General features: G+C 45.4%; 2 protein-coding genes across 7 annotated transcripts; one reads left to right on the forward strand and one right to left on the reverse strand.

Moving 5' to 3' along the window:
- Positions 1–214: 214 nt before the first annotated feature.
- mtrf1 (mitochondrial translational release factor 1) lies at positions 215–14,226 on the reverse strand. Of its 2 annotated transcripts, none has more exons than XM_056594467.1 (10): positions 13,689–14,203; positions 12,880–12,938; positions 12,348–12,429; positions 7,748–7,855; positions 6,535–6,707; positions 5,660–5,777; positions 4,479–4,615; positions 3,587–3,685; positions 2,557–2,708; positions 215–2,356 (listed from the first exon to the last, which is right to left on the reverse strand). In XM_056594467.1, exons 1-9 carry the CDS (start codon positions 14,077–14,079, stop codon positions 2,604–2,606), a joined length of 1,272 nt encoding a protein of 423 aa, XP_056450442.1. In that variant the 5' UTR covers positions 14,080–14,203; the 3' UTR covers positions 215–2,356; positions 2,557–2,603. The 2 variants fall into 2 exon arrangements, with proteins under 2 accessions (XP_056450442.1, XP_056450444.1); XM_056594469.1 differs by having other exon boundaries at positions 218–2,356; positions 12,841–12,938; positions 13,689–14,226.
- LOC130385782 (coiled-coil domain-containing protein 122-like) lies at positions 13,784–24,951 on the forward strand. Of its 5 annotated transcripts, none has more exons than XM_056594472.1 (5): positions 13,784–14,001; positions 14,716–14,831; positions 20,876–20,992; positions 21,394–21,467; positions 24,451–24,951. In XM_056594472.1, the coding sequence occupies exons 1-5, from the start codon at positions 13,971–13,973 to the stop codon at positions 24,521–24,523; spliced, it is 411 nt and encodes a 136-aa protein (XP_056450447.1). In that variant the 5' UTR covers positions 13,784–13,970; the 3' UTR covers positions 24,524–24,951. The 5 variants fall into 5 exon arrangements, with proteins under 5 accessions (XP_056450447.1, XP_056450450.1, XP_056450451.1 ...); XM_056594475.1 differs by having other exon boundaries at positions 14,000–14,251; XM_056594476.1 differs by lacking the exon at positions 13,784–14,001 and adding an exon at positions 14,259–14,334.
- Positions 24,952–25,259: the final 308 nt, after the last annotated feature.

The raw sequence follows: 25,259 nt of genomic DNA on the forward strand, positions 1-25,259 counted from the left end.
ACAAATAAATTCAGATGTATCAAAGTGTGCGAACGCATGGATCCAAGCACGTTTCTTTTGTACATCTCGATCAACGTGGAATTGAGCGCACATGCCGAGGTGCCAAACTCCTCCCTGTCCAAGCCCTCATTTAAATATGCAATTTCATTTAAATAGGCCTCTGGACCTGAGATTCACCTCTTAATCCGATCACCTGGCACCATGAAAAGAGGCAAAAAACGAAACTTCACGGAGTCTGAGCTCGAGATTTTGCTCCACGAGGTAGAAATGCGCAAGCATATGCTATTGGAACCCTGTCAACAGGGATAAATGCAAAACAAAAGAGAAGTGAGTGGGAGTGTGTTTGCGAGGCCGTCAATGCAGTGGGGTCTCAGCAGCGCACACACTCTGAAATTAAAAAAAAGTGGTCAGACCTCAAGGTGGAGGTGAAGCGGAGGGTTTCTGCCCACCGCCGAAGCGTGACCGCAACAGGTGGGGGGACGGGAGTGGGGGAACTCTCCCCCTTCGATTTGAGAGTGGCCGCTTTGATCGGTGACACAGCTCTCCCCGGAGTGGTGGGAGCCCATGAAGGGGACGCCGATCATCCCCAAGGTAAATATGCTGAAGTCATAAATGCTGTAATTATACTGGTCATACAATTGGCTGCTTGCAATACACATAAGTCGTGCGTAAAGATGCCATGATATTAAAGACTTTGACTCGTGTTTATTAACTTACATTTTTTATTTTTGAATAGACAAGCAAGGAGAGGGCACGGATTGCTCCGTCGGCCCCGGCGTCTCCAGCGCCCTTCGGATTTGACCATTTGCGATGTCCTCTAACAACGCTAACGCAGCCATTTTTAAAACTATTTTCTTCATCCATTGCGCATGCTTTTATAGCCACCCATATAATTGCAAGATGTGTTAATTGTTCATTAGTGTGTCTCTGATGTGCAAATCACTCTGATGAGTCATCGTTTTCACCTTTTTTCCCAGTTTCCCAGCGTCACCTCTAAGTGTCACCAAAGGAACAATAGCTGTAGAAACGTGCGTACGACAGCTCTGGAGCTGGCGTGGGGACCGCACATTTTTACGGTCATTTCACGTTTTGTACATCTGAACGTGAGCGTGGAAAAGGACGTACGCCACGTTTTTGTGCGTACGCAACCTTAGTACATGAGGCCCCTGGGCTTTGTCCTGTAAATGATCCTAACATTTTTTGAATATTGGACAGTGCTATTTTTTGTTCCGTGGAGGAACAGTGCTTAATTGCGCTCGCGCTTTTACGCATGTGGGACTTTTTTGAACAACTGGGCCCTGGTTATTTGCACAACGCTCGCCATCAAGTAAATAGACTATTTGCAAATCAAGTAAAGATTTCAAAGTGAGACATGAATATGGATTCTGAGAGTTATGTACCTCTTCTCTACCGTTCAAAAGTTTGGGGTCACTTAGAATTGTCCTTGTTTTTTAAAGAAAAGCACTTTTTTTTCCTCAATGAGTATAATTTAATTAATCAGAAACACAGTCTTCCTTTTAATGTAGTAAATTATTATTCTAGCTTAAAACGGCAGATTTTTCATGGAATATCTACATAGGTGTACAGAGGCCCATTTCAAGACACCATCACTCCTGTGTTCTAATGCTACATTGTTTAATTGTGTTAAAAGGATATTACATGATTAGAAAACCTTTGTCCATTATGTTGTCACAGCTGAAAACGGTTGAATAAAAGGGAGTTTTCTGGGTGACCCCAAACTTCTATACAGTAGTGTTTTAAACAGTATTAACATACATCCTTTAGTCAATCCAATTATTTCCTTTAGTCAAATCAACACGAGGGCTGAGCTTGCATTGATGCTTTTCATTCAGTATAATTCAAGGAGCTGGATGATTGAACACACAATAGTTTCTGTAACTTACAATAATGTCGGATTCATTGACAAGAATGAGGTCATACATTGTTTCAAGTACCAGTCTGATCCAATCAGATCTGAGTTTGTAGTCCCGGTCCTCGCCAATCAGATGAGAGTTGGAACTCCTGATCTAATCAGATCAGAGTTGGAGGTCCTGGCCTGGTCCAATCAGATCAGAGTATGAAGTCCTCGTCACATCAGATCAGAGTTTGTTAGTCGTGGTCCAATTAGATCAGAGATTTAGTCCTGGTCTGGTCCAATCAGATCAAAGTTTGAATTCCTGCTCCAATCAGATCAGTTTGAATTCCTGCTCCAATAAGATCTGAGTTGATAGTTCTGGTCCAATCAGATCAGAGTTGGTAGTCCTGCTCAAATCAGATCAGAGTTTGCTAGTCCAGGTCCAATCAGATCAGAGTTTGGTAGTCCTGGTCCAATCAGATCAGAGTTGGAAGTCCTGGCCTGATCCAATCAGATCACATTGGTTTATCCAATGGCGTGTCCACACACACACACACACACACACACACACACACACACACACACACACACACACACACACACACACACACACACACACACACACACACACACACACACACACACACACACACACACACACACACACACACACACAGTCCCCAATCTCTTCCCACAGTCACCTGCTTGGCTGTAGTTCCCAGTCTGTCCAGTGTTCCCAGTGGCGGCTCTACACCGCCCCTCGCTCCACCAGCTCCAGCAGCGCCTCTCTCTCCCCGTTCTCCAGGACGTCCAGCACCAGCTCGTCCAGCGCCTCGCCTCCCTTCATGAACTCCTGGAGGATCACAACAGACCGGCTCGCTCAGAACAGGGGTTCTCAACGTTCTCCAGGCCGGGGACCCCTTAAGTTAAGTTAAGTTATCCTTTATTGTCCCTTTTTGGCTTTTGACCCATCTGGGAGCCGGTGAACACACACACACTCACACATCCACACACAGGGGAGTGACCTTATCAGAGGTCCACCCACACGGGGGCACACCGGCACTCCCGGAGCAGGCGGGGGTTTCAGGTGCCTTGCTCAAGGGCACCTAATCCGTGGATGAGGACGTAGGAGAGTGCTGCACAACTACTCCCCCCTGTCCACTTTTGTTTTTTACAGGAGAGAACATTTTCCAAGGACTCCCTCATAATAGAAACCCAGAATTAGCGTATGATGCGTACTAGCATTTGTACTCTAAGATGCCATTGGAATTCTGGAACTTTTCTACCTGAATACTTCCGACCCGTTTCATAATGATACAGAAACACATTTCGATTTCAATCATGATAAGGCCTACTTATATACTTTTAAACAGAGGGTAATTCATTATTCAAACTGCATTCTTCTTCTAAGTGTTTGGCGGACCACCTCGGTGTTGCCCCCAGCCCCCTGGGGACCAGGGACCACAGGTTGGGCACCCCTGGCTTATAACAGGGGTTCCCAACCTACATGAACAATCTGGAGGACCGGCCGGCAATTTTAAACCTTCATTTTAAGATGCATAGGTTTATTATTTGTAATATTGAGAAAAATGTAAGCAGACAGCGAACGAACAGCAATGAAATAAACACAAAAGTAGCACAAATACACAGGGCATTTACAGGGCTTAATTTGGGGCAAAAAATTAGGATTTGGAGAAGCCAACTGGAACCAACCCTCTCTGCCGGTCTCACCTTGAGGTCCCGGCTGACGTGGCCCGTCCTGTGGTCCGTGACCCGGTCCTGGCTGAAGTTGTAGGACCGGATCCTCTCCGACTGGGCGCGCGTGCCCACCTGTGAAGGAACAAGGGAAAATATTCAAAAAAACTTTTGAGCGCTTTAGAGTTCATTTGTTAGTTTTTATTTATTAATTAATTGGATCTTTTTTTATAATCTTTGTCTTTCAGGGCACACTCACACTAGCCAATCTGTACCGTGCTCAAGTACGATTGCCCCCCCTCCCCCCCCCGGTACAGATGGCCTAGTGTGAGCGCGCCCTCATTGATTCTTTTGAATTCAATTTATTTTTTATAGTTTTATTTTATTGTACGACATTTATTTGTTTGCCTTGTGTATGTGTATAATTATAAATTAAGCTGACGTCCCTTTATAATTGTTTTCTTTCATTTATTTTATTAAAAGAATTGCAACCTTTCACAAACTGCCCAATGGCAGAGGCCGAAATCGTGATTTCCGATCAATACGCCGTCAGTTTTGCTTGTGTGTGTGTGCTCCTGTGTATGTGTGTGTGTGTGTGTGTGTGTGTGTGTGTGTGTGTGTGTGTGTGTGTGTGTGTGTGTGTGTGTGTGTGTGTGTGTGTGTGTGTGTGTGTGTGTGTGTGTGTGATCGAGTGTGTTTGCTCGAGTGTGCGTGCGTGTTTGCTCGAGTGTGTGTGTGGGTTTGCTCGATTGTGTGTGCGTGTTCGAGTGTGTGTGTGTTCGAGTGTGTGTGTTTGCTCGAGTGTCTGTGTGTGTGTGTGTGTGTGTGTGTGTGTGTGTGTGTGTGTGTGTGTGTGTGTGTGTGTGTGTGTGTGTGTGTGTGTGTGTGTGTGTGTGTGTGTGTGTGTGTGTGGTTTAACTCCTCCCACCTGTTTCCTGCGTGCGCGGTGCCTCTCCTCAGTCTCTTTACCCATGATGCTTTGGTGCAGGCGGGCCCTCAGCATGGCCATGGCCGTGTCACGGTTCTGCAGCTGGGAGCGCGACTGCTGGCATTCCACCACCGTGCCTGTCGGAAAAAACGGTAATCTTGGAAAATGGTAACCGTGGAAAAACGGTACACAGGGAAAAACGGTTACTGTGGAAGAACGGTTACCGGGGAATAACGGTTACTGTGGAAGAACGGTTACTGTGGAAGAACGGTTACTGTGGAAGAACGGTTACCGGGGAATAACGGTTACCGTGGAAGAACGGTTACTGTGGAAGAACGGTTACTGTGGAAGAACGGTTACCGGGGAATAACGGTTACCGTGGAAGAACGGTTACCGGGGAAGAACGGTTACCGGGGAAGAACGGTTACGGCGGTTAAGGCGGTAACCGATGAAATCGATAAACTTGGAAAAAACAGACAGAGCCAAGACTCTTTTGAAATCGGTCGTCGTGGTTACGCAGCATCGATTCCCTCTCGTCGACCTATGGCGGCGTCTCACCGGAGGGGAGGTGTGTGTGTGTGTGTGTGTCTGCTCGTGTGTGTTTGCTTGTGTTTGACAGCTCCTGTTTGATTGCGCGCGTGTGTGTGTGTGTGTGTGTTTGCTCGTGTGTGTGTGTTTGCTCGTGTGTGTGTGTGTGTGTGTGTTTGCTCGTGTGTGTGTGTGTGTGTGTGTGTGTGTGTGTGTGTGTGTGTGTGTGTGTGTGTGTGTGTGTGTGTGTGTGTGAGTTTACTTGTGTGTGTGTGTGTGTGTGTGTGAGTTAACTTGTGTTTGTGTGTGTGTGTTTGCTCGTGTGCGTGTGTGTGTGTGCGTGCATGAGTTTACTCCTGTGTGTGTGCGTGTGTTTGCTTGTGCGTGTGTGTGTGTTTGCTTGTGCGCGTGTGTGTGTGTGTGTGTGTGTGTGTGAGTTTACTTGTGTGTGTGTGTGTGTGCGTGAGTTAACTCGTGTTTGTGTGTGTGTGTTTGCTCATGTGCGTGTGTGTGTGTGCGTGCATGAGTTTACTCCTGTGTCTGCGTGAGTTTACTCGTGTGTGTGTGCGTGAGTTTACTCCCGTGTGTGTGTGTGTGTTTGCTTGTGTGTGTGTGTGTGTGTGTGTTTGCTCGTGTGCGTATGTGTGTCTCACCGGAGGGGAGGTGCACGATCCGCACGGCGCTGTCCGTGGTGTTGACGCTCTGGCCGCCGGCGCCGCTAGAGCGGAAGGTGTCCACGCGGAGGTCCCTGGGGTCGATGCTCAGCTGGAACTGGAAGAACCACAGCCGCAGACTGAAAGGGGCCCCCAGGTTTAACAGCCCTTTGCCTGTGCTTTAAAACTCTGATAGTGACATCACCAGTGGGAGAGTCCACTCTGTCTGTGTTCATGAGACTTACTCCCACCCTGACTACATTTAAGTCAAGGTTAAAAGCGTATATGTTCACCTTCGCTTGCATTGGTTCCTTTCAATTATTTTAAATGTCATTTTTGTATTTTTTACTATGACTATTACACAGCCTTAAATTCCACACGCGGTCATTTGAGATTCATAATATCGTCTGGAGGCGCACACAGCTTTTGGCCGTGATATAATATATAATATGATATAGATATCTATATGATATTATTTAGATGTAGAGCTCCAGGACTCCCGCCGGAGCACCCAGAGATTTCTAGAATATTTACAGAACGCGGCCAAAGGCTGTGTGCGCCTCGCCATTGCGATACATCCACTGTAAACAGAGCGCATGGTACCTTGGCCGCAAGCTGCTCAGGGCCACACCCCCACCCTCCTCCTCGACCCGCCTCTAAAACCGGCCCGTTTGTGGAGAGCTCATTGTGGGACCGCCCTGTAGGGGCTGTAATTCTGCACCAAGGCTGAATTTCCTTAACGTCTTCAAGTACTGTATTAGGGGCCCACTAACACCTATATATAAGCCTCCATAAAGCAGCATGCCCTGGGACCTTTAACACCCAGCCGATCAGAGGGGGGGTCCTGCAGGGGACCCCCACAGGGGGTCTCGTACCTCCAAGGGCTGGGGCAGCACGATGACGGCCATGGTGCCTGTGTGGATGCGCTGCATGCGGGACGAGAGGCCCACCTCGGGGATCCTCTGCACCCTGTGGGTGCCCCCCTCGTTCTTCAGGTGCCGGTAGACCTCGTCCCCCCGGATCTGGACCACCGCGTGGTGGAGACCCCCTGAGGTTGGGGGGGGGAGGGGGAGGGGGGTTAGTTTAACAGAAATATACTAAACATACTAGACATCTTATAAACACATCACACACACATACATCTTATAAAACATATCACACACACGAGACATCTTCTAAACACATGAAACACACACACACATCTTATCAAACACATCACACACACACACACACAGGATATCTTATAAAACATATCACACACACACACACACCTTATAAACAAATCAAACACACATCTTATAAAACACATCACACACACACAGGATATCTTATAAAACATATCACACACACACACACACACACACACACACACACACACACACACACACACACACACACACACACACACACACACACACACACACACACACACACACACACACACACACACACACCTTATAAACAAATCAAACACACACACACATCTTATAAAACACATCACACACACAAGACATCTTATTAATTACATCACACACGCACACAGAAAATCGCATAAAACACATCACACAAACACACACACACACACACACACACACACACACACACACACACACACACACACACACACACACACACCTTATAAACAAATCAAACTCACACACACATCTTATAAACATGTTTAAAATAAATATATACTGCTGAAAATACTCGAGATCTGGTGAATACTAACTCAACTAACTAGGGGGAAACTGAGAAAAAGGGCTTGAAGGTGTTTGAACTGGCAAGAAAAATGGGTTGGTGCTTTAAATAAAGTCAGATATCACAATGTTCATTTTAACTCCATTTCAACCAATAATTTAGCTAACGCGGTGAGCATTTTTAATGCTGAGAGACAGAGACAGAGTCAGAGAGAGTCAGAGACAGACTGACAGACAGAGAGAGAGAGACAGAGAGAGAGAGAGAGAGAGAGACAGAGTCCCAAAACAGAAGTGTTTGGGCTAAAAACTTTCCAAACTTTTATTTTGTACATAAAAGTGCCCCTTGTCTGGCGGGTGGGCAGAGCGGGGGGGCTAGGGGTGGGCGTCTTACCGTGCTCCGCATGGGTGTAGTTCAGGAGGTCAAAGGCCCAGTTCCTATATAGGGCGTAGCCCTGGTAAAGGTCAAACATCTCTCTGGTGAACTGCTGGCAGATGTCCCCTGGTGTGAACGCACAACCAAAATATTCATTTGAGTGTGTATTATTATTACCCATGATGCATTGCATGTTCAAATAGAAAATGTTTAAATGGAAAATAATTTACAAATATGTTTCCAACAAAAATAAGTTTTCAACTCGATTATATTAGTTTGGAGATCGTTTGACACAAAAATAGAAATCACGATCAAAATAGTACTACTATAATAGCAGGCCTGTCGCACCAGTAACTGAGGTTGCTCATGTGCCAAGCAGCCTACAAATCACACAGCACGCCCGAACGCATACATACACCGCAAGCACGTACATGCACAAACACACTGCACACAAGTGCACCAGTGTTTCTCCTAGGATGGAGTTGCAGCAGCGGAGGTGAAATGTTTTTTTCCCGCTTGCAATTTTTTTGTGTGCTCGCAAAGTGCACCCTGCAGGGATGTTTCTATGTTTGCCAGCAACAGAAGGGTGTACGTACAGTACATTTGTGCACAGTAATGAGCAGGGGAAATATGGAGAGATTCTAGGGATGCAAACAATTAATCGATTATCGATTAATTGTCGATAAGAGATCACTCGATTAAAATAAATTACTTGCAATTAATCGCATTTTTAACCCGTAATTCCCCAACCGTCCACCAGAGGGCGCGCTTGACGCCAGACGTACTTGACGCACACGCGGGAACACAAGCGAAGCAGAACAAGACAAACGAAAAGCGGGACACTAGCTGTGTTCGAAATCGTTCCCTATCATGGATGTAGTGCACTAAATAGGATGCACGCCATTTTCTAGGGTGTTCGAATTCTCAGTGGTCCACCATATAGGGCACTATATAGTGGACTTAAAATAGGGTACATACGATGTTCCCTACATGTTACTCCCGTATACCACAATGCAATGCGGTTGTATTTTTCCAGGGGAGAAGAAGAAGCCGAATAACCGCGAAAAATACATTTAATGATGGAGTCTCCGGCATTCGTTTAGAAATGTCAACAATTTATTTGGGATTTAACATAGAATATTTAACATTCAAAATTAATTAAACAAGGAAATGTAACATTCAACATCAATACAACCTCCAGCTTTCGTCGTGAGTGCCCGGTTTGTTTACTTGATGTGGGCGCATCTGTCTGCGTCATACAAATACCCGGCGCATTTACTGACGCAAATGACTTAGAAATGTTCAGCGTAGTGTCCGAATTCTTATTCCCTATATAGTACACTATATCATGTACACTATATAGGGAATAGGGAACGATTTCTTTTGTAGTATTTTTGACAAATGTACTTGTAAGTCGCTTTGGATAAAAGCGTCTGCTAAATGCCCTAAATGTAAATGTATTTTAAAGTACAACAACTAAACGACTTCGTTGAATTACCACCTAAATGTGTCACATTCAGAAGGAAATTCAGCTTCTCAGAAGAATTGCCGCTTATCAATTAATCGATCATCGATCGATAAGATGCAACAACCATCGATTAATGAATTACTCGATAATTTGCATCCCTAGATTGAACATATTAATAGTATAATCTTTAAAACCATTATTTTATTCAAAAAAACAAATTTGATTGACATTTTTGCTAAAATGAAATACCTTAAAAATAAGTAGATATATTTTTCAAAACTTAAGGTTGCAGTAAGACCATAAAGAGCCCATTCCTATATGGAAAACGTTTTGGGGATCTAGAGTCAATAATGGCGATGCTATTGAAATTGTTGCTAAATAAAAAAATCTCAAAAATAAGAAGATATATTTTTCAAAACTAAAAGGTTGAATTTAATTGAATTTTTACCATTGTGGTCGTTTTCAGTTTTGCACTTTGCAGACGGTCCCTAAGCTCGCGGCTGAAAGCCGACAGCTCATAGAAGCCAATTCAATTCACCATTTGCTAAAGACGGCTCGTTTGGATGAAAACAATGTTGGTTCTCTACGTTACTACACTCAATTGTGTCGAAACGATGTTTCACTGATGATCTATTGTACCGCAAACTCAGAATCTGCCAACTTATTTCCAACTTTACAGAAGTTCCTCTCCGTTTATATTCTTTACTCACAGCGTGAATTGACCTGGATATGAAGCGTCCGTAGCGCAAAATAACATTTGCTTCTAAAGAGAAGACTGAGCTCTCCTCTCCGTTTATATGCTTTACTCAGGTGTGTGAATTACATACATGGAAACACACATACACACACACACACACACACACACACACACACCGCACTTCAAGACAAAGGCTGCGACACATACATGTAAGCGCACACACTCGAACGCACGCACACACCCACGTGCACACACCGTACGTCAAGACAAAGGCAGCGACATACTCGCCGAGCTAAGACTTTATGTTTTTGAACGTAATGGCTCCGCCATCAACACACGCAAAGGTAGGAAACCGCACACACCGCAGTGACACTCGCCCTTAAACATAACGGCTTCGCCATCGACAAATGCCTAGGTTAGAACACACACACACACGCACGCGCCGCACACACCTGACACCCGCCAATTTAAGACGTTATGTTTTTAAACATAATGGCTCCAACATCGACACACGCGCAGGAAAGAATACACATGCAAGCGCACACACCGCAGCGACACTCGCCCAGGTAAGACGTTATGTTCTTAAACATAACGGCTCCGCCGTCGACAAACTCTCTCAGGTAAGACGTTCTTTCTATAGACTGTAGAAATTGCGATAAAGGAAGGGAAGAGACAATTTCTCACCTCGACAAGCAACGGCAGGTCGTTCATTTTGTCATATAAAAACTGTTAAATTCAAACATCGCACCGACCAGCATATCGTCAAATAAGTCACGTGATCTTAAAGAGACAGTAGGTGCGTTTCCATCTCCTTGGTTTTATGCGAACTTTGAAGTATCGAATCAGTAAACGGTGATGGAAACACCGAAATTCGCATAAAAATCCTGTAATTCGAAAAAAAAAAAAAAAAAAGTTTATCCGCTCGCTTGAGGTGGTTTTTGAGAAATGCGAAAGAGAGTGTATTCGCAAAATGGGAGATGGAAACACACTTTTCGAAACAGCTGTGACGTAGCGAACTTTGAACACACAGGACTGACAGTCTTTCAGATTTCCGCATAACGACCGGCCATAGCAACCCTGCCGACATCGACGTGTAACGTCATCACCCTATTGTGCTCTCCCATACATAAGGCACTGGACTTCGTCCTCGTATTTCCCTTGCTACCGCTGTGTACATTGTAATTTCTCTATTTCTTCGTCTACGGATGAAGTTAAAATAGCCAATGATAATTTCCCTCAAATAACAGTTATGACTTGCCCAAGGGAAACCAATTGCTGCTGAATTCCTCTCTCCATGTTTGTTGTTTGTTGTTACTCTTCTCTATTGGCGGACTAACCGCTTTTGGTTACATTTGTTACAGCTTTTCTATTTCTACTTCTACCATTTATTATAATAATAATAATGCATTTAATTTATTTATTTATTTATTTATTACAGTCACTTGTCGGCATACATTTTTTGCCTACAGCGCCACCTCCAGACAGAACTAGGGTAGTTACCCGCTCCAACCACTTGATGGAAACGCACGTAATTCTAATTACTTTTTTGCGAACTTTCTAAAGATTTGCATCACCTTTAAGATGGAAACTCAAATACAGTCCCTATAACATAGAACGAAAACATCTCAATAACACAGTATGGTGCATTATGTCTATTGAGTCCACCACAAGACTACACTTCTTATGTTTTGTGTGTATGCTATGTGTGTACTGCTGCCTGTCTTGGCCAGAACACTGGAAGAGATGTTTAATCTCAATGATTTTTATTATTTTCAACTAACCAATAGTAGTTGCCATGCTTTTTAAAATGTCAATACACTTTTCAGCTCTGAATAACAGTAAAAGCTATTTAATAATTGATTTGCATGCATAGTATATTACACTTTCCATTGAACAGTTACCACTGTTAACATAAATTGACTAACTTTATAATGTATTCAAATGCTGACACACTAGCTGATTTCAGACACACGTGTAAGTCCTGATATTCTCCTGATGGGCCGTATGTGTGAACAATATATCCTGACATTTGTACCCTGAAAATCTCCTGAATAGTACTACCCCTGAGGTAGTATTTTCTCCGTAGGAAATGCACCTTATATGTGAATGGGGAGTAGAAAGTTGGCATTTCTCACTTCACTTCAGTGGGAGTGTTGATGACGCTGCTGCAGGTCATTGAGTGGCCCCCTAAATGATAATCAGCCTGTTGCCTTTTGTTCGCTGAATGGTTAAAAAATATTTAAATGGTGGCACTGCTTTTAAGAGTCATTTGGGATGAACAAATGTTCTACATTGTAATATTATAGGCAAAATGTTATTATATTATGCGCTCAGAAATTGCACATTATTGACTGGGGTTCCCACATAATTGGTATGGGTTTAATTACAACTAGAGGTTGAGAAAACTCTAGTTAAATTCATTGCACCGCCCTAACGAAGAACGTAACCCTTACCCCCTGTGGTGCGGCCGGCCACCACTTCTAAGATGACATCACTGGAGTCCAGCGGGTCACATGGCAGGAGCCCTGTGATCAACTGGAGAAAAAAATAGAAATGAACGTTTTACGTCTGCTGAGCTATAACAATCGATGTCTGAGCCGGGGGGAGTTTCGCACCCGGAGAGAACGCACCTCAATAAGTGCGTGAAACAGTGCAGTGTCGTAGTGTGCAGTGGGTTTGCTGACCAATCACAGCAGAAGGGGCTACTGGGGAGGCGGGCCTTAAAGCAACATGATAAAAACATACCGCTTTTGATAGACGCTGAATTGGGTTTGCAGAAATAAACACTGAGAATAATAAGGGGTATTTCAAACATACAGGCATGTAACCTTATTCTAGTAGTCCATGCAATTATTAACCCTAAAAAAGCGTGCAATGGGATCTTTAACGTTCACTGAGCGTTCCGATCAGGTGACGGTATTGAGACGGAAATTCGGAAAGACGCACGTCTCTTTTTAAGGCGTCGATCCGGTTAGAGATCTGCACCTCTTCGTCTTTCAACAGCTGGGTCATCTGAAGGTCTTCCTCAGTCGTACCCACCATGCCTACAGGAAATATAACACAAGACATATTATAAAAAAATCACACACACGAACGCAAACACACGTATATAAACACTTCACACACACACACAACATCTTATAAACACACACACACACACACAACATCTTATAAACACACACACAAACACAACATCTTCATCAACCGTACCCACCGTGCCTGAAGTAAACACCGGCACCACAGAATCATGGGTAAAATAAAGCTGTTCTTACAATACATGTTATAAACACATCGCACACACACACACACACACACACAAAACATCTTATAAACATAGCACACACCAACACAGACACAAGACATCTTGTAAACATCACACACACACACACACACACACACACACACACACACACACACACAACACATCATCCACAACATCTTATAAACACATCAAACACAAATAAGACATCTTATAAACATAATACGCACATACAAAACATCTTATGAACAGACCTACAATTCATCTTATAAACACATCACATACACACACCCTTTAAACACATCCCCGATACAGAATCAGAATCAGAATCTCTTTATTGTCATTGCACAAAGTGCAACGAAATTGGGGTAGAGGTGTTTTTTTTTAATGTTTTTTTAAAACAAAAACAAAATGAGTATAAAAAAATATATAGAATGTTAAAGAATTAAAAAACTAATTTATATATTAAAAAATGTCAGCCAATTTTAAAGGTCAGATTGGTATGACACACGCACGCACACACACGCTCACTCACCATGCATCAGAGACAACACGTCTTCCAGGTCTGTGAGGGCCCCTCGGATCTTCTCATGCAGCTCAACAAGGGGCCTCAGGTCTAACTGTCTCTTGTTGAGGCCCCGCCTCTCTGCGTCGCTGAGGCACGACTCCTGCAGCTGATTGGCCAAAACCGCGTGCTCCTCCATCAACCGCTCAAAGTGTATCTGCACCGATGGGTTCCCGTACAGGTCCCCCAGGTCAGTGTGCAGGGGACGCGATTGACCCCACGTGGGTAGTACCCCCCCGTGTCTCGTTGTGAATGACCTCCTCCACGGTGAAACACCCCTTCGGTAAGTCGAAGTTGGTTCCTTCCACAGAGTAGACAGTCCGACCCAGCGACGGGTCAGCGACCGTATGTGGATAGCCATGGAGCTATGTGAAGGACATATATAAATAGGCTACAATGTTATGGACATAACGGACGGATATGGACTTTTGTGGTTGTGGTGCTGGATGCGACGTTGAACCTGTGTTGTGAGACGATATCCGGAAGTGACGTAATAAACGCGCATGTGCGCTTTGTAAACGACAGCCCTCTGGGTAATGTAGTTGCTTTCGCTTGTCTTGACTTTTGACGATAATAACTCGAGTGTTGTTATCGCATTACTTGTCAAGGAAAAAAGGTATTATTATTTATTCATAATTATTGATTGCATCCCGTTTCATGCCATTACTTTCCGTTGTATGTAAATAAGAACAAACACGCGCAGGAATTGTGGTCACGTGACGGCACAAGAAATTAACGGTTGAAGTTCTGATAGTTCGCGTATCTCTACAGAAAATTCGAGCATCGACAAGCTGCACTTTCTCTCGTTTCAACTATTTCGGGTTTAACGCCAAATAAAAAAAGTTAGACTTTAAGTATGAAAAAATTATGATTCAGTTCAATAGCTCTAACTGACCGGAACCTTTATTGGGGCAAAACTGAACGACCTGTTGTGAAATGTGAGCCAAACCGTGTGAAATGTGAACTAAATCGTGTAAATTGTTAAATTAATCCACAGAAGACGAGGAGATGGCTGTTTTTTCTTTGACCAAAGCGGTAGAGGAGGTCAGCCACCAAGGCTATGCCAATATGGCGGCCCTGCAGGAGAAACTAGACCAGCTCAGCTCTCTTCAGGTAACCTGTGATATACTTTATTTAAGTCTGTGCTTCATCTTGACCACATGTTTCAAGCTAACACCAGTTATACATCGTTTCTTCTCCACATACTGGACAACACCTTATAAGGTCTTATGGGTTTGAAGATAAGTTCAACAATACAAACATGGCCTCTTTGCCATTTCCGCTTAAATCAAAATCACAGTTAGTTGGATGTATATTGTTATCAGTGGATATTACCTATTGTTATTGTAGGTATTATTATTTTTATGTCACGCCCATATCCCAGCGCTATTGATGTTTAAAAACATCAAATGTGGGCCTTTTGAAGGCCCCCATTTGAACAGGGAACCACTTCTCTTATTTTCTCTGGAATATTTTATTATTACATAGAGAGAGAGGGGGAGAGAGAGTGAGAGACCGACTGACTGACTGACGTATAGACCAAAGAGAGAGAAAGGGAACTTTCTATCAACACATCTACTAATATTGAATCAAGTACAGGCAAGTACAGCCTGTATGTGTGTTTCCGTGTGTGTGTGTGAGTGAGTTAGTGCTTGTGTGAGTGCGTCAGTCAGTCACTGACTGACTGTGTGTGTTGCAAAACAAAAAGCCGATGTGTGGAACCAACGACAGAGAAGACCCTCCATCTCCATCCTCCTTCTCCAGGCCGTTCTGCACGATGCCGATACGCGCAGCGAGCGCTCCGCCCTGGAGCTACGAGCTGCCACACGTCGGACCCTCATCCTGGACGAGGACCTCGAACAACCATTTGCCGGGAGCGGCGCTGGGCCGAGGCGCTGTGGTCGAGCTGCAGTACCGCAAACAGCCACACGTCGGCGCTGCGGCTCCGCGTGGACGAGGAACGGGAGCGCGCCCGCTTAGCGCTAGCCGGGATTGACGTGCATCGCGTGAAGATGAAGGAGCACCGGGCGGCGGTGGCGCTCGCCGAGGAGCAGCGAGAGAGCACCAGGCGCTGGAGGAGCAGAGGAGGAGGGTCAGGGAGCTGAGGGAGAAGAGGGAGAAGCAGAGGAGAGACCTGGAGGACCCCAACGGGAGGGTCGTGCAGGAGGCCAAGGTAGTAGAGGGAAAGGGGGAAGGTTTGGGTTCAGGACAAAGTATACTCCGACTCCGAATCCGTAATCGGACTCCATAACGCCTCGTGCCCACTGCACCGTCCGTCAAAGGACGTCGGAAGGCGTGGCTGACGGATAGGGGAGCCTTCCAGGGTCGTCAGAGCCCAAGTAGTGCCACAGTGTTTAAATTTGCATATGCGATCTGATTGGATGATGGATCCGTCGCTGCCAAAAAAGTTGTCCGTCAACGGACGGATGCAGAGGGCACGAGGCGTAACTACGGAGACCCCTCGAGCATTTGAAGTTCTCCGTCGGGATGTTGGATACGCAATGCAATTCGACGCCTGGTCAATCTTATATGTTGACTACAAACCATTTAAATAGTGTTGTAAATAAACTTCCAAAGCTTTTCGAATCTTATTTGGTGTTTTAATGGTCCTTAATGTGCAAAGTAAACAATGTAAAAAGTAAATAAGGTGCAAACTCAAACCGGAGAAGTGATTCTGGAAATGATTTTGTTAGAGGACCAATCATAGCCCTTGCCGTCTCGGTCGATAGAAAATATTGGATGCGCACGTAAGCTACGGATAGGGCTCTCCGTGTCTACGTACAGCACTTTACGGAGGACTATAAACAGGCCTATTCATCTCGATGACATGTGATTAAGGTATTGAATACGAGGGATTAAGACAGGGGATGGCAAACTTTTTGGCTCAAGGGCCACTTACATTTTTTAAAACTGACTTGCGGGCCACTAATTCGTCAATGAATTCTAAGGGGCAAGTTATGCATGATAAACGCATGTTTTGAAATTTGCTTTTGTTTTCTGGACATAAGACTGACTTGCTGTCTCTACCATGAATTCCTTTCGGAGAATGGCTTGCTTAACGCAGCTGGTTCAATGCCTGGTCGGGTTCTTTGCTGCATGTTTTCCATTCTCTCTCCCATACCTTCCTGTCTATCTTACTCTAACTTTACTTGTAAAGCTTTTTTTTTTATATAGAAGGTCCCATGGCATGATGTGCGACTTTATGGATGCTTTAATATAGATATTATTGGGCCCCTAACACAGTATTTTAAGACGTTCCCGATTCCGCCCGGGGTGCAGAATTACAGACAGCCACTACGAGCCCGTCGCACATTGAGCTATCCCCAAATGTGCCATTTCAGTGTCTGTAGCTTTAATGCAAATGAGGAGGAGAGAGGCGAGTCAAGGAGGAGGGTGGGGGTGTGGCCCTGAGCAGCTTGCGGCCACGGTACTATGCGCTCTGTTTACAGTGGATGTATCGCAATGGTGAGGCACACAGATTGGGGCAACCCGGCTTGGTGAGTGAGCCGCCTCATTCCAATCAGCACATGAACTGGAGCTTAAAGCCAAAATGGCACTTTTATTCAAACATAAATTATTTTACTATCAAACCAAACAAAACCCAGCGTTGGAGGAATCCACAGTCTTGTTCCTCCGGGTGAAATCACGTCACCCACGGAGACTGGTCTCTCCTCACAGGTGAACCAGGAGAGCCCTGAATGATTGTGGAAGCATGCTTCCCCACCTGCTCCTCAGGTGCTCCGCATTTCAATGATTGGCACCAATGCTCTTACTGGCGCCATCTGTTGAAAATCTGTGGTACACCACCTCCACAACCTGCCCCCTGGGCCTCAAGGGGCGCTGTGCCAGAGACGGGTTGCCACACTCCTCCACCCTTTGATGAAGGCTTGGGGCACCTCTGACTGACCAGCAACCCGCGTCGCGGCTGGATAGGGTGTTGGCGTTGGTCCGCCCCGGCCGGTGTCCCCCGTGGAACCTGTAGGACCTCTTGCCGGAGCGGTAGTCCTGCCGGAAGCGTAGCTGCTTCTGCTGCCGGCGCAGCTCGACCCGCTCACACACCGTTCACGCCGGCGCTCCAACCTGATGCGCTGCAGCTCCACGCAGTCGGCGTCCAGACGCCGATTCTCCACCTCCAGCCAGTTCCTCTTGCGGATCTGGTCCTCCCGTTCCTCCCTCTCTTTGAACTGACGGATGCGATCCCGCCTCTCCACCTCTCGGACACGTCGCCTCGGCTGGGCTGCCCGTCGAGGTGGAGCTGCTCCCCGTCTGTCCTGACGAGTCTCAATTGGCTGGGGCTGGGGACCAATGTTGAAGGTCAGCTGTTGGGCGACCTGCCGGTTCTCTTCCAGCTCCTTCATCAAACCCAACAGCTGGGCCTTGAGCGTCTCCCTCTCCCGGAACCAGTCCATGCTGTGGGCCTTGTGTCTGGCGGCTGTCTCCTCCAGGGCCATCTTGTGCTCCACCTTCATCCTCTCCAGGGTAGTCCTGGTGGCCACCAGCTCCTCACCTTTCTCCTGGTCATCCTGGAAACTTTGCTCCTTCCACCGCTGGATTATACGCTCCTTCTCAGTGAGGGGTTCCTCCAACGTGGTGAGGGCGGTGTCTGTTGGAGGTGTCCACCTGAAGCGACTTGACCCTCCATTTCAGGCTGCCCATCTGCTTCTCCTTGTCCCGAAGCTGTTCCTGCAGGTTCTCCATCCTGTTCTGTAGGTCATCGACCTTGCGCTCCTTAACCTCCAGCATGTCCTTGAGGTCCTGGATCTCCCCGTTCAGGGTGCCCTTCTCCTCTGGCCTTTCCTGGATCTGCTTGGTCTTCTCGTTGAGCGTGGTCCCCTGCTCGAGCCGTTGGACCGCCTCTTGGAAGAGGAGGAGTTCAGTTTCTCTCTGGGTGGCAGCTGCAGCTCCGTTGGGGCTCGGGGGAACCCCATCGGGGTTCGGGCGTCCACTGAAAAACCACATTAAAAAGGAAAACCTGAAACTTGGTCGAGCTGCCTCCATTGGAAGTCGGGCGTTCACTTAAAAAATGGTCCGTAAATTGGTCGAATTGCACGCATCCTCCACCATATGTGGTAACCCGGCTTGGTGAGTGATCCGCCTCCTTCCAATCAGCACACGAACTGGAGATTACTTAAAGCCAAAATGATACTTCTATTCAAACATAAATTATGTATCTATCAAACCAAACAAAACCCAGCTTTGGAGGAATCCACAGTTTTGTTCCTCCAGGTGGAATCACATCACCCACGGAGACTGGTCTCTCCTCACACACAAACCAGGAGAGCCCTGAATGAGTGTGGAAGCATGCTTTTTAAAGCATGATTCCCCACCTGCTCCTCAGGTGTTCCGTAGTTCAATGATTGGCACCAATGCTCTTACTGGCGCCATCTGTTGAAACTCTGTGGTACACCGCCTCCTCAAGGGGCGCTGTGCCAGAGACGGGTTGCCACAAGATGTTATTATTACAGTCCTGGTGCTCTATATCTAAATAATATCATATTATACATAGTAGGGCTGTAACGATACACCAACTCACGATTCGGTTTGTATAACAATTTTTGGCCCACGGTTCGATACATCCCACGACATTTTTAAAAAGCATTTTATTTAATCAACACTTATATAACAATTAACTTAATGTACCATTTAATAACAAAGAATTTGGAACACTGAACAGAAAGAATACTACTAAAGTATAGCAAAATGAATAAATAAATAACCAAAGATTGCAGTTGAAGGATGCTTGCAGGTAGGCATAACCCCTCAACTAGTTTTGTGGTTTAGGCTTACGTATTTGGAAATATTAATGTCAAATAAATAATAGTAATTTGAATAGTTTGGTAGCATTAACTCTCGTTCTCGCTAGAAAAAAACAGTGCCGGTCAAATTGACCTGCATAGGTTTCGTATTCTGTCAAATATCCTATTATCGCTATGTAGCTTAAATAATGACATTATCAGGCCGTATAGAATGCAACATGTTTAATAGCCTAACTTTCAAATAGATGGGAAAAAACATGAACGTCTGATTCGCAATAACGAGGCACAGTGTTACGAGTAGCGTATGTGTGTGCGAGAGAATGGCAGTGTGTGTGTGAGTGTCGTCAGCGAGTGAGTGGACGAGCGAGGAGAGCGTGCGGTAGCTTGTGTGTGTCTGTGTCTAGTGAAGAAACGAACGAGTCTTGTAGAATAAAGTACCCATCCTGTCAATAATCGTGGCCGCTTCATTCCGACCTATTAGCAGACCAACTGCCGGTCAAAGCACACAAAACACTAGAGACAGGGATCACACACGGGTTCGCCGACGTCTCTGGTTCTTCCACGTCCACATCAATCTGTAGTAGACTGAACCACGGCATGGAGGAGAAAGATTGTTGCCCGCGATTGTGGACCGCGTTGTCTCCCGCCGGAGTCCCGCTGCCGAGGGACCACCGCCTCGGCAGCGGGAGACAATCGCGGGCCACAATCCCTTTCTCCTCCATGTCGTGGTTCATGTACTTCAGGGAGTCAAAGCCAAAGTTCCTTTCCCCCAATTCCTTCTCAACCATGGCTGAGATAACCCCCACTACGTGTTGCGTTATAATACCAGAGACGAGAGTCTGACGTGTTATGCGCCATAACACCAACAGCAGAACGGTTATCCAAATAACAAAGTGTGCAACACTTGCGTTACAGTCCTGGAGCTCTATATGTAGATATCATATAATACATAGATATCTATATCATATAATACATATTATCATGGCCAAAAGTTGTGTGCGCCTCCAGACGATATTATGAATCACAAACGACTGTGTCGGGTTCTCCGACGTCTCTGGTTCTGGCCACTTTCCATATCTACACGCCTGAGCTTCTACTTTGTCAAAGGCGAGCAAGATACCTAGTGCTTGTTTTACGCCGAACGCAAGTTTTAGCCCCTGAGGGATGATAGGCAGGCTAGGGGAACTCATATTAATGTTAGAAAACCTCATAAAGTGAGATGTTCATGCCATGGGACCTTTAATAATTTTTTGGAATAAACAGTGGGCGGGCCGCGGGCTGTAGTTTGGACACCCCTGGATTAAGGGGTAAAATACATGATTACATGTATAACAAATAAACGTGATTAAGTGATTAAATACATGTAATGAAGTGATTAGTGACCATGTTCTGCTCTCACAGACGGGGAAGGACCAACTGAAGCAGCAGTTGGTTGCTCTGAGGAAGGCCACCGCCCAGAAGAGGGAGGAGCTCCGGCAGGAGAACGACGCCCACGCCCAAATAAGGAAAGAAATAAAGGTATATCAGCTTCACTGCAACCACTGCAGATACATAGGGTTAAGGAGCAGGTAGGGGTTAGATATTGAATACACAGACAGGCCATTACAGAGCCGGTAGGGGTTAGACAGTACAGAGACATGTCATTAAGGAGAAGGTAGGGGTTAGACAGTAAATAACGATACATGCACTTAAGAAGCAGGTGGGGGTTAGACTGTACAGATTCAGATCATTAAGGAGCAGGTAGGGGTGTAGGGGTTAGACAGTGAATACAACAGATGCATGTACTTAAGAACCAGGTAGGGGTTAGACTGTACAGAGACAGGTCATTAAGGAGCAGGTAGGGGTTAGACAGTGAATTGCCGGTCCCAAAGACGCTTAAGCGTGAGTTGCGCGTCACCATGTCTCCAATGTGTCACTAGATCCAACACAGACGGTACGAGGCCATTGTGAGACGTCTCCACTGTCAGCTGAACAAGGCTCAGGCCTACTACAGGTAATAACACTACATAAAATACATTTAAATAACATTTACTGGTCATAACACTAGTACATACTATACATTTACATTGCAATTACAGGTCATAATACTGCATAGTATAGTTAAATTAGCATGTAGGGTGTTCTTCCAAAGCGACTTACAATAAGTACATTTGTCCGAAGAAAGAGAAACAACAATATATTGCTGGGGGGGGGGTGGGGGCGTTTGCTCAAAAAAGGTTATAAATCAATACCTAATTTGTATTTAAAGGAATACTTCACCGGTGGAGACATGAATCTGTATTGAAAGTTGGTTGTATATTTAGTCGAATAGTAAGATGAGTTTAGAATGTTATGCCTCCTTGACTGAGAAAAGGCAGACAGTGAATTTCTGGCGCTTGCGGATTGAAGACGACAACTCCCACAATACCAATCAACGTTCACTCCCTGAGGGACCAAACATAACAGCCAATCAGCGTTCACTCCCTGAGGGACGTAACATAACAGCCAATCAGCAATCACTTCCTGAGGGACGTAACATAACAGCCAATCAGCGTTCACTCCCTGAGAACGTAACATAACAGCCAATCAGCGTTCACTCCCTGAGGAACGTAACATAACAGCCAATCAGCGTTCACTCCCTGAGGAACGTAACATAACAGCCCATCGGCGATCACTCCCTGAGGGACGTAACATGGAGGAGAAGTGATTGTTGCCGTTTGCGGACTCCTGGAGCTCTATATCTAAATTATATAATGTTTATGTTTGGAGGTGCTGTGTGCGCCTCCAGATGATATTGTGAATTAAGTTCTCGGACGTCTCTGGTACTTCCACAACAAGTAAAGAGTCGTAGTGGGGGGCATCTCTGCCAGAGTCCTGCACGGGTTCGGGTACCCGACGGGTGAACCGCATAATTTCGATGAAACGGGGGGAAAATTATGTAGGTACTGTCTCGGAAACGGGTGCTGGTCGGGTCGGACACCTGAACAACGCGGGTCGGTCACGGATTTTGCGATTGCGAGCGGTACTGGAGATGTTATTAAGGAGCAGAGGAGTAAACTAAAACCCTCCCTAATGTGTCTAATTTCCTTCGGGTGCGGGTCGGGTGTCGGTATAAATTTATAGCAGGACTGGTTGGGTGCGGGTTTGCAAAATAAGACCCGTGAATTTATTCTCTGCCATGGTGGAAAAGAATTCCGGGAAGAATCGTTGGCTTTGACTCTCTGAAGTCCAGATTGAACTGCAACTCCAGATTGATGTGGAACTGCGAACCACGACATGGAGGAGAAAGGGATGGTGGCCTGCGATTGTCTCCCGCCGGAGCCCAGCTACAATCCCTTTCACCTCCATGTCGCGGTTCTGTGTACTTCAGATTGATTTGGAAGAACCCGACGCAGTCGTTTTAGATGATATTATTAATAAACAAATGAGTCGGGTTCTCCAATGTCTCTGGTCCTTCCACATGGATCTGAAGTTGCAGTTGAATCTGGACTTCAGAGAGTCAGAGCCAACGTTTGTTCCCCCAATTCCTTCTCCACCTTGGCCGAGAATCAATACACGGGTCTCCACTTCGGCTGTTTCCCATTGGAAATTTGCTTCTGCCATGGTCGGAGGTTTGTGTCGAGTTCTCTTCTAGCTAAGCGGTGAAGAAACATGGCGGACATTGTGTTTACATCCCGTCCTGATCATTTACATTCCTTATTGGTGGGCTTACAAATTTGCAGAACCAGTGGTTTGTAGTCCTCGGCCCTTCTAGCAGGCAAGCAACGTTCTACTGACCTGACGCTAAACGCGTCATTTGACGTCAGGTCAGTAGAAATGTAAGGAGGACAGCTGGGCCAAGGGAAGACTGGGTTAGATTGAGGGGAGATTATTATTTTTTTAATATTATTATAGCGATTTTATTATAATAATAATAATAATAATAATACATTTAATTTAGAGGCGCCTTTCAAGACACCCAAGGTCACCTTACAGAGCATATAGTCATCATAAATCGTTTAAAAAAAAAAAAAAAAATTGTGGAAAAAATAAATAAATAAATAAACATAATAAATAAAAAATAAATAAAACAAAAACAAGACAAAACAAACAAACAATCACGTTAGACGTTGTGTGCGAGTTTGAACAGGTGAGTTTTGAGTTGTGACTTGAAGGTTGTAAGGGTGTCTGACTGTTTTATGTGTGGGGGGAGGGAGTTCCAGAGCCTGGGTGCTGAACAGCTGAATGACCGGGCACCCATTGTAGTGAGTCGTGATGTGGGGATACATAGTAGTCCAGCAGAGGTTGAGCGGAGGGAGCGGGAGGGAGTGTATTCTTGGAGGAGGTCTCAGAGGTAACTGGGGGCTAGGTTGTGGAGAGCTTTGTAGGTGAGGAGTAGGGTTTTGTATTGGATGCTAGTGTACTGGGAGCCAGTGAAGTTGGATGAGGACAGGGGTGATGTGGTCAGATGATTTGGTGCGGTTGATGATCCGGGCGGCTGAGTTGTGAATGATCTGCAGTTTGTTGATGAGTTTGGTGGGGAGTCCGCTGAGGAGGGCGTTGCAGTAGTCTAAGCGTGATGTGACAAATGAGTGAACTAGGATTTCAGTGCTGGATTGGGTCAGTGATGGGCGGAGTCTGGCGATGTTGCGGAGGTGGAAGAATGCAGTCTGGGTGATGTTGTGAATATGGGGTGCGAATGAGAGGGTGTTGTCCAGGATGACGCAGAGGCTCTTGACTTTGGAGGAGAAGGGTACTGGGAATCCATCGATGATTATGAGTGGATCACATAATGATAGAACGCTGGTTCTGTATCAGTTTAGTATTCCTTTCATTTGATAATTATGTAAACAAAAATCGATATATATATTTTTTAATAGTCCTTTATTGTTCGTAATAAATCATGAGATGAATATTCAAGCACACGGTTTCCCTGTGTTTCAAAATAAAAGTACACAGGTGAAACCCCCACACGGTTTAACCCTCACCTGTTTGACCAATGCGTTTGTGATACGCAGACACCTTTCCGGAGACGTCAATCACATGGAGAGGCAGGTGTTGGATCTCCGGCGACAGCTGAACTCATCCTGATTCCACCAGGACTGCTCGGGTCAGAGGTCAGAGGTCAAAGGTCAGGAGAAAGCTGCTTCGGATTAGGATCAAAACTGGGAATGAGGGTTTGGGAGCGTCATGTTGTCGTGTCCCTCCTTTGGCCAGCAGGGGTCAGCAGTGGCCTTCTGGTTCTGAGTTTACACGTTGTTTGGTTTGTTTTGAGTCGTTCCTTTGCTGGTTCTGAGTTCTGCGTTCCCCAAGGATATTCCTCCAATTTCTAAGGGTGCATTGTTATTATTATTATAAATTATGCATTATGTTATCAACTTAGCGTAAATGGTGTGATTCATTTCAGCACAAATAAAGAATATATTTTATTAACACCATGTTAATAATAATAACTTATAAATAATAATGTATATAATACATAATAATATAAACTATATCATAATTTTGTGAAACACTCAGCAGCAGGTTTTTGTTACCAAACAGTTTGTTTTTCTTATAATGAAAATATATTTTAAAATGAAATTGTAAAGCTTTATTTTTTTCAATCCTTTAAAACCATTCAAAACGGGTGGTGGTGGTGAGCCAGCCGTGTTTATCTGGCACACAGTGTTCCCGCTTCTGCTCCGCCGGGCAACAGCTGACGCGATAAGAGCCGGCAGCTTCTTGGGCGATAATCGAGGGGGAGGGACTAGTGAGGGGGCGGGACTCCCAAGCACAATCTGCCACGACCGAGAAAAGTTCAAAAATGACATAGAAAAGAAATCAG

The sequence above is a fragment of the Gadus chalcogrammus genome, chromosome 7, assembly GCF_026213295.1.
Source record: "Gadus chalcogrammus isolate NIFS_2021 chromosome 7, NIFS_Gcha_1.0, whole genome shotgun sequence".
NCBI lineage: Eukaryota > Metazoa > Chordata > Actinopteri > Gadiformes > Gadidae > Gadus > Gadus chalcogrammus.

Bases quoted from the DNA above. Each gene is read 5' to 3' on its own strand.
- LOC130385782 (XM_056594472.1), top strand. From the start codon at position 13,971: ATGACCTCCTCCACGGTGAAACACCCCTTCG. The intron at 14,832-20,875 runs GTAACCTGTGAT...CTGCTCTCACAG, and splicing joins ACCAGCTCAGCTCTCTTCAG to ACGGGGAAGGACCAACTGAA. The intron at 21,468-24,450 runs GTAATAACACTA...TGTGATACGCAG, and splicing joins AAGGCTCAGGCCTACTACAG to ACACCTTTCCGGAGACGTCA.
- mtrf1 (XM_056594469.1), bottom strand. From the start codon at position 14,079: ATGGCTATCCACATACGGTCGCTGACCCGTCGCTGGGTCGGACTGTCT. The intron at 7,856-12,347 runs GTAAGGGTTACG...CGTTCACACCAG, and splicing joins GGCCGGCCGCACCACAGGGG to GGGACATCTGCCAGCAGTTC. The intron at 3,686-4,478 runs GTGGGAGGAGTT...GTTCCTTCACAG, and splicing joins ACCGCGCACGCAGGAAACAG to GTGGGCACGCGCGCCCAGTC.